General features: G+C 33.1%; 1 protein-coding gene across 50 annotated transcripts in view; it reads left to right on the plus strand.

The window, feature by feature from the left end:
* RIMS1 (regulating synaptic membrane exocytosis 1) overlaps positions 1–20,959 on the plus strand; it is a 409,384-nt gene that overhangs the window by 285,555 nt on the left and 102,870 nt on the right. For 15 of the 50 annotated variants that reach the window (XM_054721883.1, XM_054721884.1, XM_028153199.2 and 12 more), the window contains 4 exons: positions 4,979–5,135; positions 5,884–6,009; positions 7,569–7,631; positions 12,014–12,103. In XM_054721883.1, coding sequence (XP_054577858.1) covers positions 4,979–5,135; positions 5,884–6,009; positions 7,569–7,631; positions 12,014–12,103 — 436 coding nt within the window. Of the gene's footprint in view, positions 1–4,978; positions 5,136–5,883; positions 6,010–7,568; positions 7,632–11,034; positions 11,110–11,418; positions 11,533–11,739; positions 11,743–12,013; positions 12,104–19,084; positions 19,169–20,959 lie in introns of all 50 variants that reach the window. The other 35 variants (XM_028153241.2, XM_028154702.2, XM_008140894.3 and 32 more) reach the window with 14 other exon arrangements.

Here is a 20,959-nt window from a genome sequence, read left to right on the forward strand (position 1 = left end):
AGAATGTGCATGTATGTTTTAAAATAAGGAAATGCTTTAGAAAGATTCATTTCAAGTCAACAATTTTTTGTTGTATAGGTCAGAAAATGTTTTTGTGGCATTGTGGAATTCAAATCTGTTTTTCATCTGACTATTGTCAGAAAGTGAGTAAAACCAAGTAGTAAAGGATCATTTTCTTAGCAATAGTCCTGTACTATTTCCCTATTTCCTTGACTCACTAGTAAAAAGTAAGGAAATATAAAAATAAGAAGAAATTAAAGAAACAATCTTGGGACATATAAATAAGAACTAATAAGGCATTTCTGTAGGACAATGTTGACATATATCCCCTTAATTTATGTAATTTCTCAAATACAGATGCACTTAATTTGAGGGTGATGGTTTTGGCAAAGTTAACAGACAGATTCCACACTAGTGACTAAATTCACTATTTGGAGAGATACTTACAACTTCATTAAAACTAGGAGAAAATTATAGAGTTCTCTAAAATTAAGTTTCAGTTACTTTCATAATTCAGAGAAAATACAGTATTTAATCACTGCATTAAAGAAAAATATTTCTAAAAATCATAAAGCTGGTGGTGCACAGATCTACATACTTAGTTATCTCTCTTGACTATCAGACCATCAGTGAGAGTTTAAAATAATCTTGGATAAGAGTTGGCAACATTTAATATTTTGTTTTCTTCTTCTTTGTGTTTATTACTAAAAAGATAAGAACACATTCTCCACAGAAACTTTAACACAAAGTTTAACAGACTATTAGTTGTTGTTTTTTTAGGAAATTGAAGAGAAAAGTGATTGTATTTAAAAACCATTGACATCTACACTAATCTACACTAATAAAAGAGTAACATGCTAATTGACCATACCTTTGTGGTTCCCACCAGCCAATCAGGAGTGAGTATGCAAATTAACCCAACAAAGATGGCATGTTAATTTGCATACACAGGCACCTAGCAGCTGGGGGCGGGGCTGGATGCAGGTGTTCCGCACCACCCCAGCCACTCTGGAGCCTCTGGACAGCGTGGGAAGGCAGAAAGGCGGGCTCCTGGCTGGAGTGGAAAGGCGGCTTCGGCCAGAGTGAAGGTGGTGCCGGCAGCCAGGGGAAAGAAGGTTCATTCTTGCATGAATCTTCATGCATCGAGCCTATAGTATTTAAATATGAATCAAGTTACTCCTAGAAGGAAGTCATCAAACTTTTCTAAAAATAATCTTGACAGTTAACCACCTTTAATGGTGATGTTACCAATATATATGCCTAAGCAAGCAGTGGTTTGACCATTTGACTATTCCAACCATTCAATCAGTAGCTACCACACGCACTGACCACCAGGTGGCAGATGCTCAACATATAGGCATGGAACAGACTGATGAATCTCAGTGGAAGGGAAAAGGGCAGGAAGAGATTAACTAAAGATTTTATATGCATACTAGAGGTCTGATGCATGGATTCATGCACCGGTGGGGTCCCTCAGCCTGGTCTGCAGGGATCAGGCCGAAACCAGCCAGTCCAACATCCCCCAAGGGGTCCCGGATTGTGAGAGGGCGCAGACCAGGCCAAGGGACCCCACGGGTGCACGAATCCGTGCACCAGGCCTCTAGTATAAATATAATTTACTTCTGTGGATGATTCTCACATTTATTCAGCTAAAAATTTTGTATATTTTTCCCGAGGCAGGATAGTGAATGAATTAATAAATGGCCAGTTTAATAAATGCTAAAAGGGGAAGTTCCTTCTTCTTTCCCTGAAAGATTCCATAGACAACAGCCAAAATGGGTGTTATAGGACCCACTTAAGATGGCATTAGTGCTTGGATACCACCAAAGAACACTGAATTCTAAATATACTTATATTCCATAATGAAATATGCATGTCATGGTGTTCTGTAACTTCTAAATTATCATTTCAAATATTCATTTTTATTTAACATTTAAAATTCAGTGAGGGAAACTTTTCATAGAATATAACTAATAAATTATATAAATAATAATTAATATTTTATAGTCCAGAGGTCTCTTTATAAATTAATAAAGGAGATAATGCAATTTATTTATATTTTCAAGTATACTCTTTATTGCTCAAAAATAAGTATATGGTACCTCCTAAAGATTATGTGTGGCAAATAGAATATTGCAACCCACTCAGTGCTAAACATACATGTTAAAGAAGAAAGATGAGCATATGTAAAATAAGGGCAAGAAGCTAAAATATAGTCAAAGGATAAGTTAATGAAAAGTGTGTTGACACATTCTCATATAGAGGTTGATTACAAATGCATTTCTTAGCATCCAATATAAAGAGAAATCTATTTAGATATAGATACCAATTTTACATATTTTTTTTCCTCATGTGTTTTAAAAATGCACTCAGAAAAGTTTCTATTACGGCCACCCCTTAGGTAACCTTCTACTACCTTGGCTTTTCTTAGAACCAGAGTTCAGTGCTCTTGTTTGGTGCTTTGGCACCTTTCTCCACTGAGGGAATCTAAGGCTCTGAAAGAAGTTGAGGCCTACAGAACTACATTTTATTAACTTTATAGTTATCATAATGTTATTGTTATTTAAAATAAGTAATTTTAGCAGCATAAAAAAGGTATACATAGTGCCCTAATCTGAGGCAAGAAGTCTTGCAACCTCAACTTTTCAGAGCATTAGGCAAATTCAGAAAATGGAGAAAACCTCTAACTTCTAACTTTCAGCCAACTGAAACATTGAGCTATGCATAAAATAGCAGTTCTCTCCCACCTTTTTCTGAAGGTAGAGTACATGTTGTCAACCACAAATTAAACATAATAAGAAAACCAAATTGTTTTTTAAAAAGCAGAAAAGAACTGCGTATGCATATTAGAATAGGATAAAAAATATATTAATCTATAATAATAAAAGGGTAATATGCTAAATAGACCAGACCTCCTTCTGTATGGCATTCCGGACAAAGCTGGTGCCAGAGGGAAGCCCGGGTCCCGGGTGCCTGCTTGCCACCAGAGCAAAGCCAGCCCGGGCCCCGGGTGCCTGCTGGCAGCCAGAGGGAAGCAAGCATGGGTCCCAGGTGCCAGAGGGAAGCCGATGCCAGCAGCCAGGGGAAGGAAGGCCTACTCTTGCATGAATTTCATGCATTGGGCCTCTAGTTTCTATATAAAGACAAAGAACCCAAGACAAAAATTAATTGTACCCTTTTAACAACAGCAAGACATCCAAATTTTCTGAGTTATTCATAATAATTATACCAAATTGGAAAGTTCTACTTATATGCCTTGAATATTCATTGAACTTTTGAAATGGTGCTCTCAATTCAATATTGAGCCTCCATAATTGTTGTGTAATTGATACTAAATGTTATTAAAAGATACCAAAAGTTAATTTAAAATGTTTAACTAATTTAGACTTTGGATTAAATATCTTTAAAAACAGCCATCATTTTTTATAATATGCTGCAAAATAGTTTCATTAACTGTAAATTGGTCTCTTTTCTAGACTTACTATTACACTTTATATATCTGAACAGCAACAGAGAAACTTTTATGCATGAAATTCAAAATAATAGCTTAATTGCCATTATTTTTATTATAAAATGAAAATATATGAAATTATAACATTTTTAGTTATATTATTTGGTTGTTATACTGATATGTTTAGAGCAGGCGTCCTCAAACTATGGCCCGCGGGCCACATGCGGGTGTTTTTGCCGTTTTGTTTTTTACTTCAAAATAAGATATGTGCAGTGTGCATAGGAATTTGTTCATAGTTTTTTTTTTAAACTATAGTCCGGCCCTCCAACGGTCTGAGGGACAGTGAACTGGCCCCCTGTTTAAAAAGTTTGGTTTAGAGTGACAAAATGGTTGAGTTTCTTTGGTCTCAATATTGACAAATTGCACTTTATAAAATGTTAAAGACCTAGCTTCTCAGTTAAGCTTAGTCAAAATATACAATCACACAAAAAATAAACTGTTGAAGAATTGTAGTCTTCCTTTAATAATGATGTTTCATGGCATATGGGAGTTATTAATAACTAAGTGAACAACAGTCAGGCTGCCTAATTAAATGTAGTGTTTTCATGGTTCATGGACGTTTTATGTAGTTGTAAACATAATTATTTTTCTTTGGCCAGAGAATTTAATATTTCACTTTTAATGAGAAGAAACAGTGGCCCTGTTAAAAAATGTAACTAAACTGCTACTATAGATTTGAGATTACTTTTTATCTTAAAATTAGAGATAATATAAACAGAGAATGACTTTTAGAATTTATTTTTAATTGAAATTATATTAACTGTATTAATTATGTTACTACTAACACATTTGTGGGATAATTTCAAAAGTCTGGGGTAGATTTGATGATTGCTTCTTTGGGAGAGTTAATTCTCTCTGTGTTATTGTCATAGTCATCTCCACCAATACATTGTTTTCATTTGAAATTTGCAATACTATCTGTGGTTTGCAAAATTCACAATCAGTATTTGTAATAGTGAAGATCTGCTACTCTTCTTTGTTAATTAAAATTGGAATGAAATTATTTCCATTTACTTGTTAGTGAAGTTATCTGAAACTCAAAAAAATTTGGAAGAAAAATTTAAATAATATTTAAAGAGACACCAAATTTCTAAGCATTGACTTGTATATCAACTATAGTTTACTGTCAAGTTCTTGATTTGTGTTGCAATAACATTACTAACTCATTCATTTTTTAAATTAAAATACTATCCCAACTCATTATAATGTCTGAGGCATCAACTGTCATATTTATTTATATTCAGTATTTTCATGGTATCTTTGAGCCAAACTATAACCTGTTCTTATGCATGTATCTGTTACACTCTTTGTACATACACTTAATAGCTTTGAAGATATGGCTAATAGTAATGATTGCATGTCATTTATCTTAATATGTCAGTGGCTCCCTTAGATATAATTTGCTATCTCCACATTAACATTTACGTTATAAAATACTGACTAATTTTTTGTGTGTACTCTTGCCAGTAGGTTATAGGTCTAGTGCTAGAGAAAGTAAATCTACAACATTAACTGTGCCAGAACAGCAAAGAACAACTCATCACCGCTCACGCTCAGTATCTCCTCACCGCGGCGATGATCAGGGAAGGCCGCGTTCACGTTTACCAAATGTGCCATTACAGAGGTAAGCTTGGAGATGGGCTCCGTGTTCCTGACAGTACTTTTTTATTATAACTCTATAAACTACCACAGGCTTCTGTCTGAAACGAATCATGGTTTGGGCAATAAAATTATTTTTTTTCAGAGTCATTTGTAGGCAAAATGCCTTTTTATTCATGGCCCAAAGTTCTCTTCTTTCATCTCAACATTCTGTTCTGTGCAACATTCTGTTCACTAATCTTAAGAAATTTCTCAAGGAGTGGAAGAAATTTATGTCCCAAGCACTGTTTTTGAATAATTCTCTTGTATTCTGCTTGCTAGTTGTCTCTTCAGTTATGAGAAATCATATGGTAATGAATCAGACCTGTGGAGAAAAGTGGCAAAGACAATGAGATTAAGAGGAGGAATATATTTTTTAGAAATTTAAGATTGTCTTTTTGAAGCACATTAAATACTTGGAAAAGTGTATAAGTTATAAGTAATATATTGCTTTATTTCCTCTGACCCTGACTGAAATTTTAATCAAGTAAGCAGATAAACATTATGGTCCTTTTTGATAGAATTGCAAAAGAAGGTTGTAAAAACAGAGCATTCATAGAGAAGACGTGTCTTTAAAAGTCACTGACGAAATAGTTATTTGGTTATGATCCCAGTGCTTTTCTAGCTATGTCAGTTGTTTGCCAATTACTGTCAAGTCTTCCCTATTAGTCTGCCTGCCTGATTTGGGTAGATGATCCCCTTTGATGCATATGGAATTTTTGTAATCATTTTAGGAGTTTAGATGAAATTCATCCAACAAGAAGGTCACGTTCTCCAACCAGACACCATGATGCCTCTAGAAGTCCAGTTGATCACAGATCCAGAGATGTGGATAGTCAGTATTTATCTGAACAAGACAGGTATTTGTTTAAATTATGATCTCAACATTATACATTGTTTGCTCTTTTTTAATGTATGGTTGATATCTTGGCATAGTACATTAGAGAGTAAAAGTAATTCATCACTTAAAACTGAACTTTTCTCACTTGGCTAATATTAGATTGTCATAATATAGGCAATTTTAAAAAAAATCAAAATGTTATGTTTAGCTATTTTCTAATGTACAGTTTATTGTTGATTTAGCCTATATCATAGAAGTGAGCCCACATAAGCAATCTTCAAATATTTTATATGTTGTTGATTGTAGCCTTTGGGTTGTTTTTATGTAAATATAAAATTATGTATTTTATATTATTAAAATTTTTAGATGTGAGTCATCTGAAGGATAGATAACATTGCAGAGTTTCTATGAGAACATCAATAATAATATTTTTATATACCTACTTTTTATAAAATGTATTTCCATAAAATGTCTATAAAGTAGAAAATATTGAGATGGATTCTTATGAAAAAATATATCCTGGACATAATTACTAAAAATCTGCATTGTGACTCTCTCCATACCCACAGACTTACTTTCCAAACTGACCATACCTGTAATAATAGGCCTGACCACAACCTCAGGATAAGATTTAAGGTTTTATAATACCCACTTATTGAATATCCTCTTCTGTCTTTTTGAAATGGAGAAACTTTCAGGGAGGAGTAGGGGAATGATAGCAATGCTAAATGGTTGATTTTTTTTTTTTGCCATGTAGTCAAGGATACAGAACTCAGGTAGAGCTTCTTACCTCCCTAATTGTCATCGCACTGTGGGAGGAGGTGCATGACCTTCAGAGGGAGAAGTTATATTGGCTACTGGGACAGGAGCTGCTCTGAGGAATAGGATTCCACACTGCTCAGCTTGAGTTGGGTTGAGTTGAATGAGGGCCTCTTTGTCTACAATCACTGAGACCACCATGAATTTAGGCAAGGAGGGAGAAAAAGAATTTCTTGCCCAATGCATTCAATAGAGTTGAATTAATTTGAATATATGAAAGTATCAAGTTTAAAATATAATAATCCTATTTTAATATATATACTCTTGGTTTGCTAAGGCAAAACATAATATGTAGTACTGTATTTTTAGTGGCGATAAAAGCCAACAAAACAATCATGATTTAAGTTGCTTAAAAGAAATTAAAAAAAAATTAGGGTTCCCATCATTATGAGAAAGGCCAAGTTTATAGGCCTTTCTAAAGTTATTAAAATAATCCAAGTGTCTAGAATTAGAAATAGATTTCTATGTCTTATTTGGGGAAGGCTTGGTTTTGTTTTGTTTTTATATTCTGTAAGAGCATTTTGAAATACAATTGCAAATCAGCAACAGCTAGGACTTTGACCATAATGTTTGTACTTTATTGTTTAAATTTTTTAAAATACTGTCATGTTTTGTTTAACTTCTCAAGCAAGTATGCTAGTGCAGACAATCTGGTTTCTTCCCTTTTCATGTTTTCATCGGCATACCATTGGCATATCCCATGTCATTTAATGCCTCATAACTTATCTGTTTCACTCACCACCCATCCTGTCTGTGCAGTGAGCTTCTTATGCTGCCCAGAGCAAAACGAGGACGAAGTGCAGAATGCCTACATACTACCAGGTAAATACAGGGATTTGGTAATGCTAACTGTGTGTGATGACTCTCTTTCCATTCTACTATTCTTCCGTCTTTTCCCTAGTGGTATAATCGCAAATACGTAAAATTATTTTCCCAAATATTCAAAATTTGTTTCATTTTATATGGAGGCTGTGGAAAAGCTTCCAAATATATTTTAATTCTGATCCAGGCAGTCGACTTTTCTATTTGTATACTCAAAAATACAGAGACTGGTGAGCCTCTGCGGAACTGTTTACACATTCCTAAAACTGAGGAACCAATTTCTGCAATTAAAATCCTAAGTGTTCACTATGAGCAGCCCCACCCCAACACACACACCTGTCTAGTCACAAGAGGTCTGATCTACTGTGCATGGCACTGTTACTGTTTTCATGATTATAAATTTGCTTTTTCTTTTACCCTTCTTAAATTTCCTTTTGGAATCTACTATTGTTTATATATTTTTTTCCTTTAATAAAATCTTTACCAGTTTATTTTTTATTTTATATTCTGTGTTATTTTTCTATTTTTGTGATTTATATACACTTTGAGAAAATTTGATTGTGTTGATTGTTTACAGTTTTTAATTGCTGAGCTTCAACTTCCTTCATGATAAAGAGAGGATATCTGACTTGCTAACTTCTAACCCTTCCCTCCTTCATCACACCAGTTCAGAAATGCTGCAGTACAAACTTTTTCATAAAGGCAGGGAATGACATGATGCCTCTTTAAAGGTGAGAAGGAAAGGGGACCTGATAGTCTTCTCTGAATTGGAGCTTAGAACCTATACTTTATTTTCATCTCATTACATCTTGGATTTCACATCCAATTAAATCCTCTTACAGATTACTCATAGAATTCAGTGTGTAAATATTTATTGTCCATTTGGAGTTAGAAGAAGATAAGGAAGTGAAATACCAACAGAGAGACAAACTCTTCCGAATATTTTGGCCAATAAAAACTAAGTAGGAAAATGCTATAACTGGAATACCAGCAATGCAAGGACAAATGCAGAATATATTATGTCTACTAGTACATAGAACACGAGGTCCTGCTTAATAATGCAAACGTGATCATGCTAAGAAGAATTGTTTTAACTTTTCATATGTATAAAGTCCTATTAATAACTACTGCCATGTTTGCTTGTAGTGCCACAGGGAAAAATAAGGAAATTTTAGTTCTCTTTGTGGAGTTGGGGGAAATACACAAAATCATAAATATTGTAAAAAATCAACTCATTCTTTATAATGCTCAACTGTCCAGGCTTACCATTAGTTGTTCTTCATGACCAATAGTTTGTAAATAGAGACAGTTTTTTCAGAAATTCAGAAAGTTTTCTCAGTCCTATTGATCTGAGTAACTGTAAAAAAACAACAACTGAAAAAAACCCTAAAAACTTTATGCTTATTAGGCACCTGAGTGGGAATTTCTAACATATTCACACTAATAGTCTAAATAGAATAGCCAAATTTATATATTTTTAGTTTTCTTATTTTCTACTCCTCAAGGTGAAATATCAAGATTTACATGATATGACATACGAGTAGTTTAATCATTTTGTACAGTCATATCTTCAGAACACATTATATCTATTCACTTATGAATTTTCAGAATAAAATTTGAGGATTTACTCTTTTCCAGTAAACAAGGAAAATAACTTTTATTGAGTACCAAGCACAGTGTTAAGTATTTAATGTACTCTATCTCAATTTCCTGACAGTAACTATGTGATATTAATATTATTATTCTCATTTACAGATAAGGAAAGATGATAAGAAAGTTTAATTTGATAAGGGACAGAGGAAGAATTCAAAAACAGGTCTATTAGACATTTTCCACTAAACTAGTTTTTCCAAAAATATATTCTGAAGAGTTAGTCCATTGTGATGTTCTACCAATAAAAATTTTTTACTCAGACAGATTTTGGAAACATAGCAAATTAAAGCCCCTCCCTGGACATTTAATATGCACAGCACATTAAAGTCATGTACTAAAGAAATCTCTCATTGTTTAAGCCATTTTTCCTTACATCACTTAACCATTAAACTCTCTTTTTCATAAAATATATCCTCAGAAACTGATGCTGAACAGAAAATATTGTGGCTGCCTCACTGTCCTATATACTTTATACCTGTTTTCTCATTCAATTCTCACAGCATCCCGTAGAAAAAGGCTTAACCACTTGACCTGAATTACCCAGGTTAACAATCAATAAGTGGCAAAGCCATGGCTGTAACTTAGACCTTCATACTGTAAATTGTATGTTGTTTCCCATTCATTGACCCTTCCTATGCTGATCCCTGTTCCTGAAAAAATAACTTTTGAATCAATTGATTAGAAGTTATATAGCATCCTGTTACTAAGGATAGCTGCCTAAGGTTAAGAGTTGAAGACTATTGTCTGTAAAGAGACAGATTCATTAGTTCCAGTAAAATTTGTCTTCAATTTGTGCTTGAACATTGTACTCTAATAGATTTTTAAACTAAAGCTTTAAGAGTTTTCCTTGGATTCAACCGTTAGTATACACATGGATAAACCAGTGGGGTGTTGATGTTATGATGTGCTCAGCAAATGTTATTCCCTTCTCTATTTATCATACTTTAATGTAAGCCAAAATGGACAATGGACTTTCACAGTGAGCAATTTATTAAATTATCAAAAAGTTGATTAACAACCTACTTTGCTCTTGATGGTATAGATAGTTCAGAAACCCTCATTGATTTTAAAGGAATTCAGATAAAGTTTGGACTTGTTTTGGTCATTTTCTGCTGCATGAGATTTCATATTCTGGTTTGCATCTAATGCCCATCTCACCCAATTTCCAATTATAGGTTATACCTATGGTCAGGTTTAGATCTAGAAGCTTATAATGAAAAAACTTGCTTCACTAGAGTGGCTTCTTGATCTTTTGCCATTTCCTTTCTTAACCTAATTGAGTACCATGATCAACCTCATCCCTACAATGTTGGTCAGTTATTGAATTATTAGAATATTAACTCTTAGTCATATTTTAATTCCCAGATTACATAAATATTTGGCTAGTACTTTGAGCTACGAGTTGTTTACTTCCATGGAAGCAGGTATAATATTAAATCAGTAATTACATAGTAAGTGTAAATATTGGTAATTCATATAGAGTAGTTAGCATATATTTTTCAAATTAAAGCAATTGAATTATAATTTTGAGTTATCTTAATTATGAAAACAGATGTCTATGATTCCATATGTTAATTATTCTATTCCTACCTTCAAATAAGTAATTTGCTTATTTTGAGAAAAAAAATCAACAGCAAAATATCCAGCAATGTTTGTAGCTTTATAGGCCACCTACATTCTTCATACCCTAGTAAAATTTGCTTCATATATATCTTTCTGTTTCCTGCGTGTTTGTGTGGCCATGTTCCAGACATCTTGTTAAGCATTATAAAACCTTACTGCCCAAGATGCCTTTATTACAGAATGGTTCTCACTGGGATAGTTAGTTAGAGCCATAACTGTGAGTCCCAGTTACAAACTAATCCTTTGCCTATTAAAGACAGCAAATTTACATTCTAATAAAGCATTAACATTTTCCTTGAAATTAATTATACACAGAGAAACATTCAATTAATGGTAACTAAAATAGTTTTAATTATAAAACATGAATTCTAGATTCCTCTAAATGAAGTCCTACTCAAATGTCAGAATTCTAGCTGTCTTCTTTGTCATTTATTTCTTGTTTTACCTGTTGATTTCAGTTATAATAATTAATTTCATATTATTTTATTTTTGGATGATTTTAATTTGGAAGCTCACTTCTGCCTGCACATACTCAAACCAAATCAGTGATTAGACAGGACTTTCCCCATCATTGTTTCTGTTTTAACTCAAAAGTATTGAGATTTACTGATGAAATATTGGTTAGGTAAGAACATGTGGAAGACTTACCTTCCACTTCTCTTGTCGAGATGAGTTGTAAAATTTTTCTCCTCTGATGTCCTTCATTTTGTTTTGGTGTGGCATCTGTTCTTGGTAATGAAGTTTTAGGCATTTTGTTGTAGTGCTTTTTGTATCCAGTTTTTTTTTGTGTGTGTGTGTGTATGTGTGTGTGTGTTTTGTTTTTTTTCATAAGCAGGTGTGATTTGGTTTCATTTTTCAGTCTGAGACCCTTCTTAAAAAATTATGCAAAGCAATTCAAGCATAATCTTTGTTTAGTTTCATTTTCTAAACAAAATTTTGCACCGTCATCCTGTCAGCTCTTTCACACCCTTGTGAACTGAATCATGGTGATTCTACATTTTATGTAAAGGGGACATTATTTTATGCTTTACTCTCTAACATGGTCTTCCTTTCTTTGTTTTCTTTGTCTTTCTCTTCTACCATTGGATGCAATGCACTGGCACTAGTGAACTGCAGCCCTCCCTTGACAGGGCTAGGAGTGCTAGTACCAACTGCTTGAGACCAGATACTAGTTTGCATTCACCAGAACGAGAAAGGTATAAAATGAAGACTTTCTTAATTTTCTATCATTTGTACTAGTGATTTTTTTTTCTGATCACTTTGTTTTGTTTCATGTGAGTCTTGCAGGTTTATTCATCCATGTTCACTTTGCTAATTGTTTACATTTTCCCCTCCCTTACTGTACACGTCTATGGAGAGATATGTGTATGTGGATAAACCCAAGGGCCCATATACACATATTTCCATGAATGTTGTTGCAAATGGTGTGGCGTAATTTGGAGCTGCTTCTGGCTGCCGCTTTTCCCCTTCTGTTGCTGTTTAGTTGTTTTATTTACATACTACTCAGGGAGCCTTCAGTATGCTGATAATGTTATAAGGTCCAGTGAGTTATCTGAAGGGGAGGATCATTTTTCTATTAGTCCAACTGATAAAAAGTATTTGTAGGTTCAACAACAATCTTTCATACCTAAAAACAAGAAAACTGTTTAGATAGAATCCTTCCCTTGTGCATCTATATTCACTTTTTAGCCAATCTGCTCTTTGATATAGAACAAGTTTTGCATTAAATTATATTTTAATAACAAAAAATGGTATGTTCACCATAGATTTCCTGATTTCTTAAAAAATAAATACACAATAATAAATAAAAATAAATAAAAATATATGTATGTGTATATATAAACACACACAATTTTGCTTAAAACTTTTAATTGATTAGTAAATGATTATAATTTTAAATTAAATGTATTCAGTGCTTGTTACACTGCATCCTAATTGTGAGCAGCTAATTTTTCCATTATGATGGAACTTTCTATTTCAGTAAACTTGGTTATAATTGATAGTCTTGGTTATAATTGTTACCTGTTTTCAATTAGAAGCTACCTAATTGAAATTTGCATACTAAGTCTACAAATCCTGCAGAAAAATATTTAGTCATGCTAATGTAGCCCCCTTCTTCTTCAGAGGCTGCTTAAAGCTTTTCTTTAGCAATATAACTGGTCCGATTCTATTCACTTATTTATCAGATGTTTATTTATACAATGGAATAATAGGTACAAGTATACATACTCATTTTTTAGTGTTCTTGTAAGATTCCACTAAAAATCCCTTTATTTTGTATTCTTTATATTTGTAAAATTTATAATAGGAAAAATAAAATTAACTATATTTTGTATTTTTTACATTTGTAGTAGAATTTTAGTTGAAATAACTATAGACTGACTCCTTAAAAAGCACATTAAATAGTATTTTATTTTGTTACAGATTAACTCCAAAAATAAACACAATAGTAGTGAGAAAAAATTTTTTAGTTCTTATTACTTCCTTATATGTTTCTGGTTAGTACTAAAACAAGGGCATAAATATCTTAAGTCAGTAGACTCTTCTGACTATAACACCACTCTAACATTTTTTAAACCATCTATGTCAGTGTTATCTAATAGAAATATAATACAAACCACATATGTCATTTAAATTTTTCTAATTGCCTTAGTGAGATTATTTAAAATTAAATTATTTTAATGCTTCAATTAATCTGGTATGTCTGAAATATTATCATTTTAACATGTACTCAATTAAACACTATTTGTGAGATATTTTGCATTTTTTTTCTTTTATTTACAATAGCGACGTGTGGTTTGTGGCTGCCATATTGGACAACACAAGTCTGTTCTCAGGCTGAAGATTATCTGGCATGTGTTCCCTGGTGACACTGAAGCCACAGAGTTCATAAATCAATCTCTCAGATAATACCCTTAAAACAGCTCAACCTGTAGAAAAATAATCTGGCCCCAGTTAACATGGGCAGATCATCATGAAGGTCAGATCATCATGTAGTCTAAGTGAGAATACTTACATTTGATAGAAAAACAAAAATGTGATTGAAAACCTGTATTCATTCTATACATCAAATAAAAATAAACTTGTTATTAAAAAATGAAAGAGGGCAGGGAGTGATATTATCAATGATTTTTAATTTATTTGGGTTACTTTGTTTCCAAGAAGGAAATAAGGTGAGATGTTTTCATAAAGAAAATCATAGAAGTGGTAAATGCTTATTGGTTTGAAGGATATGGACCTCAAGTGCCCTTTTGTGCCCACACCTATAAGCAGATTTGAAGCAGAACATAACAATATCAACAGTGGTGACATTTTTCTCTTTGGAAAATGTACCTAAAGTCCCCAGACAGGATGTGCAGAGAGTATGAAGAGGGAGGCTTAGACTCTAAGCCTTAGAGGGTTCTCCAGGTTGAATTTCTCTGATTGAACAGAAAGTTTCTTATGTCAATGTCTAATATATGCATAGTGGGTAATATGTTAGAGAAAATATGTTTAAAACCTAATTTCATATTCTTAAAATAATAACATATTTCCATAACTTTGTGAATTACTAAGTTAAATACTTTGCTGATCTGACTTTAAGCCATTTTGATGAATATTTATACACTGTTATACCAACTTAATACGCTTTTTGAAGTGTCCTCACTAACTTTGAAAACAAATGAAGTTTTGTGTTAATATAAAGGATGAAATTGTCAAATCAGGCTTAATGCCCAACAGCATACTTCGCTAATGATTCAAAGTGAAGGAACACCAGGCACAGTTGGCGTGTTCTTTTTCTGAAGGAGTCCAAAACCATCAGATCCACCTCTTCTCCCCGGTTAAGTTGGTGTGGCCCAGGTTAACAGACGGATTCAGAATAATTCATGTAGAAGCACTGTTTCCGTTTTTGAGCGCCTCCATTTTATATTCTGTTGAGTACACAAATAACAAAATTACTGTGGATTATCCCACTCCCCAATTCAGTCATGACCCATAAAATCAAGAAATGTTGAGTTTATTTACCATAAAAGATCTAGAAAGACCAGTTATATCCTACTGAAGACTAAGGGTAAGTAAGGACACTCCTTTATCTCTTCACTAGCAAATATCACTGCATGTTTACAAAGTCTGCTCCCTATTCTTTCCTTTTATCTTTATCAAGGTCTGTCTGAGGTCATTCATTCTCCCTTTTTCCCTGATTGGGAAGGAGTAAGTTACAGGTGTGTATTAACCTTTCCCAGGTTTTGAAACAAATCACTGCTTAAGTGTTCAGGGACACTGATTTTTAGAGCCACTGGAGAACAGTTACATTTCTCAGATGTTTCATTTTCTTCCTTGATTTTTCATAAAAACCAGAGCCTTACTGAAGGCTCATCAAAGGGTAGTCTATATTTACTACCTCCCTTTTTTACCTCCCAGTAATCCTGCAGTCTGACTTCTGCTCCTTCCCCCTCTGCCAGTGTGCTGAAATTCCTCTCTAGATTACATCTGCCTCTTAATTGTCCAGCAGCATCTTGCAACATTTTACATGACCACCCTGTCATCTGAACCTCTCCTCTATTAAGTACCCTCGACAGATTTTCGTATGCCTCTGTTTTAACACAGTCTACTTTTGCAAGTATCTCCTCCTCTCCTATCTCATAAAGTTATGTATTTTTAGCTCCATCCTCAGTTTTTCTCTTTTGCCCAGCCCTTCTGTCCCTGGTGTTATATTTCCATTAAAAGTTTCCACTCCAGTGCATATGAAGACAATACTCCACTGCCATTGGCTAGGCCAGCCCTTCCCCCTGAGTATTAGCCCTAAATTTATAAATGGTTGCCAGACCTTGTGTATGTCAAAGTTTAAATAAAATCCCTTATCTCCCCTATATCCTTTCATAGAAAAATGTTAACTCTTTCTAAAATTTTCTCACATCTGATAGCCTTGACTTGTCACCAGCCACAGAATCTGGAAATACTTCTCCTGCTCCTCCTTCACATCAGGGAGTCATTGAATTCTACCAATTCCCTTGAAAATACTCAAAACAGAACTTCACTTTGATCACATTACAGCCCATCTCCAGCTCCACTGTCACTCTTGATCCCATTAAATTTCCTCCTAAGCTCTATCAATAATTTGTATTACTTTTTGTCTCCCTAGTTTTATTTCCATTAAAATTAAAATGCCCCATTTCCTTTGTTATCCACTTAAAAATTCTACTCTTTCTTCACAAATGCAAGTCAAATAACCATATATTTTATAAAACCTTTCTTAACACTATACCTCCCCCTTGACTAAAATGAATCATGGGAATCATTTGTTCAGATTTGGTTTCTAATATCATAATAGTTCACAAATATTTTATTTGTGCTATTTATGAAATGAATGATTCATATTTCCATGTAATTTCTCTTTTGGGTAATGAAGCTGCTTGGCCATGTTCTGTCAAGATATATGCACTTTGAAAGATGTGTACATATGAAAGTGTGTATATTAACTACACACTTAAATACATACGTATTTGTGTTAAGGTATATAGTGCTGCGGGAAAAGCCACAATATAAAAACCATTTAATTGCCTACCGAGGCCTGTCAGTTCTAATTCTCTTATATCTCATCAGTGGGTTCCCTCTCAACTATTTATTTCTTAGTTAAGGTTTTCATTATTTCTTACCTGTACTACCACAAAACCTAGAGCCTTATCTCCTTATTATCTACTTAAATATTTATAAATACTTATTGATTACATATTCTGTGCTATGCATAATTGATGTATCTCTTAAAACAAAGCACAACACAACACTACAGTGCCTTATGCAAGGAGCTCACAGCCTTTTAATTCAGTCCCATAGACATCAGGGTAACCTTTTTTTATTCTGGGTCCAGTGAAAAGGATGGGCTCCCAACATGGTAGATGTTCCTGAATTAATGAATTTAGAATGTCTTATATTAAAGTACTAAAATGTAACTTATAAGCAAGCTGTTTGGGAAAGAGAAATCGAGAAGGGGTGGTTTAGTTCAACTTCATGATTAATAACTACAACATAGCCTGCCATGTTTGAAGCTGTGTGTATGGCTCAATTATAGGGGACAAAGAGTTTGATTTTGGTCCTTTTCTTTAGTGTGATAGAAAGAAAGGATTAGGAAGTTGCATACATTTAAAAAGCATATAAAACATTCTAGCCTATTTGCAGCTCACAAATGTAAGATACTAAATGTATGTAATATCTATTATTTGGGGGGAAATTGGGTATAAATTGATCCAACTCCCATGATATAAAATATATGAGGAAAAAGCAAAGACAATTCTTACATGGGTACTATCTATCAGCATATTCAGAAGGACTTTGAGTGTACTTATATACATGAAGTATGCCAAATATTTCTTCAAAAATTACCTGTTAATGGCTTGCATTCACAATTGCTTGTTTCTAAGTGTACACCTTTTTCCTTCACAGCTTTCACTGCATGTTCAATAATTACAGCATTTTTCTTTACTTTTGTGTTAAAAAAAAACAACACAGGGACTGGAATTTTGCCTCGGAAAGCAAGGTTATTCATAATCCTGTTGAGTTAATATTCCTTATTACTTTATAAAAATACATAACTCTATTTTTGTGTTTTCAATAATACCATATGTTTTAACACAACTGAATATAGCAGTGTAGAAACACTGCAGTTGTAATTGTTTTCACTTATTTGAGAAATATTTCTCTTTTTTGTATTTGGAGAAGAAAAAAAAGCCAGTAAAGTAAAAATACACATTTTAAAGCATTCATATTGGATTGACCAATTATTTAAATAATTATGTAATTTAAAATTAATGTCAAATGTTTTTAATGTTAGAAACATATAACACATTTAAGAATACATGCAACACAGTTTTTCCTTCTGTCCAAATTCTGCTGTTTAATATCTTTATTTGCTTCACAGCTTCCTCAAAGCCCTGCTTGAGTCGGGCTGAGTCTGTCTACCTAGAGCTGATGGATTAGGCACCGGCTTCCAAGGAGCTTTCTGAATTAAGTACCTGCTGACCTCAGATCTCCTGATCACATGTTAACAGCCCTTTGCTGATTTTGTCTAAATTGTCTAATACACCCAATTATCCAAGTTATAAAAAAGGCTGGATTTCTTTTTGAAACATTAGGCTAGTCTACTTGGATAATTAAAAAATCTTACAGCTAGATGAGTCCTTGAAGATCATTCCATTATCCCTTGTTGCATATAAAGAAGCCAATATACGGAGAAATTATCCTGTTCCATGTGTTTATATCTGATACACAAAATTTTCCAAATCTGGCCTGTTCAGTCCCTGATTGCCACTTTTAAGTTTTTGACCAGTGGCTTCTAAATTGTGGTTATACACAGGCAGAATATCAAAATAGTTTAACAAAGGAATGAACCAAGTTTCAAACACTTGTTTAAATGTTAATCACAAATGTGTATTATTATAAATGCTGAAATTAAAAAAAGACAACTGTTTAACCAATGGAGAGCTACTTTTGCAAATAAAGATTACACTTTTTATTAAAGGTAATGCTATTTTAGGATGACGCCTATCTGTATTTCTCGTTTTTATTCATTAGTAATTTTTAAATTTCATAATTTTTAAATTTCAGTGATTAGTACTGCAGTTTTCCCCAAGAAAACTTGTTAAGACTTCACTGCTAGCATCCACACAAAGGATTTCTTCATGCCATTGTTTACACACTAGAGAACATTTTGATTTCTCCCACTTAAACTGTATCTAATTTGTATTAAAGCTATACACCTCACCTTTACCATTTGATCCAGTAATTTCAAGGCCTAGTATCAAATAGGCACGGGTGGCTTATTAAACCTGTTTTATTCAAACATAAGGCAGATACTTAAGGATGCATCTTTTTAAATTTAAAGTTACATACATATGTATGTGTGTATAGATAGGTATAAAAACACAAGTACATTTTAAAAGGACAAAATTACATTCAATAGATTTCAAATACATTCACAAATAAATTGTTTTTTTATTCACTTAAAAGTTTTCAGATCTTATTTTCTTATAATATTATATTGCAATTTGTCTTTCCAAGGTTTGTAAAGATAAATTATGGAGCAAAGAATCTACACTTTGCCTTTTTGGGGTGCTTTTCCAGTCCTACTGTTCCATATGTTCTTTTATTTTAAGAGTTACTAAATGTCCTGTTTTTTCCTGTCTTGTTCATTGGGCAAACAGGGGTAGATGGTCCCCCTCCCTAGATAGGAGACGACCTCCTAGTCCCAGGATTCAAATCCAGCATGCTTCTCCGGAGAATGACAGGTACTAGTCAACTCCTCCTCACAGACAAGTGGCTTCAAGAGGCTAGTAGGCCACAAAGTGAAGGATAACCAAGAACAATGTTGGTTATGACATGCTTCCTTTCAGGGGCAAGAGCCAGATGTGCTGTGATTCCATCAATAAATGCATCCAGCTTTAATAAAGCACCTCAGAATTAGTGCAATGAGGGTAGCATGCCCTGAAATGAATGGCAGCGTGCAAACACAGAAAGTTGATTCCAGTGGAAGAGTTCTGTTTTAAGGATGAGCATTTATTTCATAGTTTTCAGTTTCTAAATACATATTTAACTATTGGTTTGTTTACATGTGAATAACTAAAAATTCTCAGGTGCTTTAAAATATGTTAAAATCTGTCCGGACCTATTCTTTGTTTTATTGGTTGATGGTGTAGTCTCAGTTGTCTTGTTTTGTTACTACATAAGCTTGTTTTTAATAAAATACAGGCTTTGGGGTATATTTAAAAATGTCTGATTTAGAGTAGAACACCTCGTTCTTATATATAATATTGTGTTTTTACACCAAATGCTTTCAAGGGCTAGGGTCAGTCCACAAAGTAGTTTTGTGTGTTTTTTTAAATAGCATCCGTGCTTTGAATCCACTTCATTCTGATATATCAGAAGTGCTGCAATAAATATTTTTCATTGGTTTGTTATCCTCAATTGTAGTTAACTCAGTTCTCATGTTTTATGCTGCTTGTTACATTTTAATATAGTTCTTATCTTTAAATATCTTTCCTGACTGGTCAGAAAGGGTTATTGGGTGTTTTGGATACTTCTCTTTTGGTGTAAGCAGAAATTCAGTTAACACATTGATGATTTTTATTAAGTAGATAGTATATATGGTATCTCAGAAATAGAACAACTAGTCATGCCAGTGTACTGGTCCCTTTTTTATTTTAAGTATGTGTGTATAGAGCAGAGTAATTGTGACCTTATTTAAGAGTAATATAATTTATTTTCTGTATCCATAGTCCATACATCTTCAGGATTTCAACTTGAAAGAAACATTAAACACTGTCAGAACAAATTAATAAATCATTTTACAAATGTTGGGAAAGATCACAAACTGCTATTTTATGAAGGCTTTTGAGATATTTTATCATTTACTTCTTACTATTGCTTATATTTATATATTTTGGATTTAAAAGTTATTTCTTCTGCTGCTATCTGATTTATAGAATAAAATTTCTGGGACTAGAAAAATCAGTGAAATCTTTCATCTAAAAATATTATAAATTTAAAGTCTTTTCAAATAAGAATATACAATAATTGTATAAATCAAATAAAACTTTATATCCACATTGCTACTCACTATTTATAACAAATACTTAATGTGCCTCTACTGTGTGCACTATTCTAATGGCTAAAGCCACAACAGTGTTCATAAAAGCCAAGGTCCTGGTCATCAAGGAACTTACAATTTCATTTTATAAAAAGCAATTCTGAGAAGCCTTTTAATTATTCCAAAACAAGTGAGTCAGATAATTTAATCTTATATAATAACTGTTTGAGTACAGGACAATTAAAGATGATAGTTTTTGTAATGAACATAATGTAAGTTTATCTGGGCCTGTGTGAGCAAAACGGAATCCAAATAATAGTTTTTAGTTCTTACATACATGAAAATTAGTTATCATTTAAAGACATATGAATTATGAATTATATTATTTGATATCATGGATTACATACATAACTTTAAGAATAGATTTTAGGTTCAGAAATATCCCTTTTAGATAAGATTATAAAGGAAATTATTACTAATACATAATTATGAA

Source organism: Eptesicus fuscus, chromosome 10 (genome assembly GCF_027574615.1).
Source record: "Eptesicus fuscus isolate TK198812 chromosome 10, DD_ASM_mEF_20220401, whole genome shotgun sequence".
Classification (NCBI taxonomy): Eukaryota; Metazoa; Chordata; class Mammalia; order Chiroptera; family Vespertilionidae; genus Eptesicus; species Eptesicus fuscus.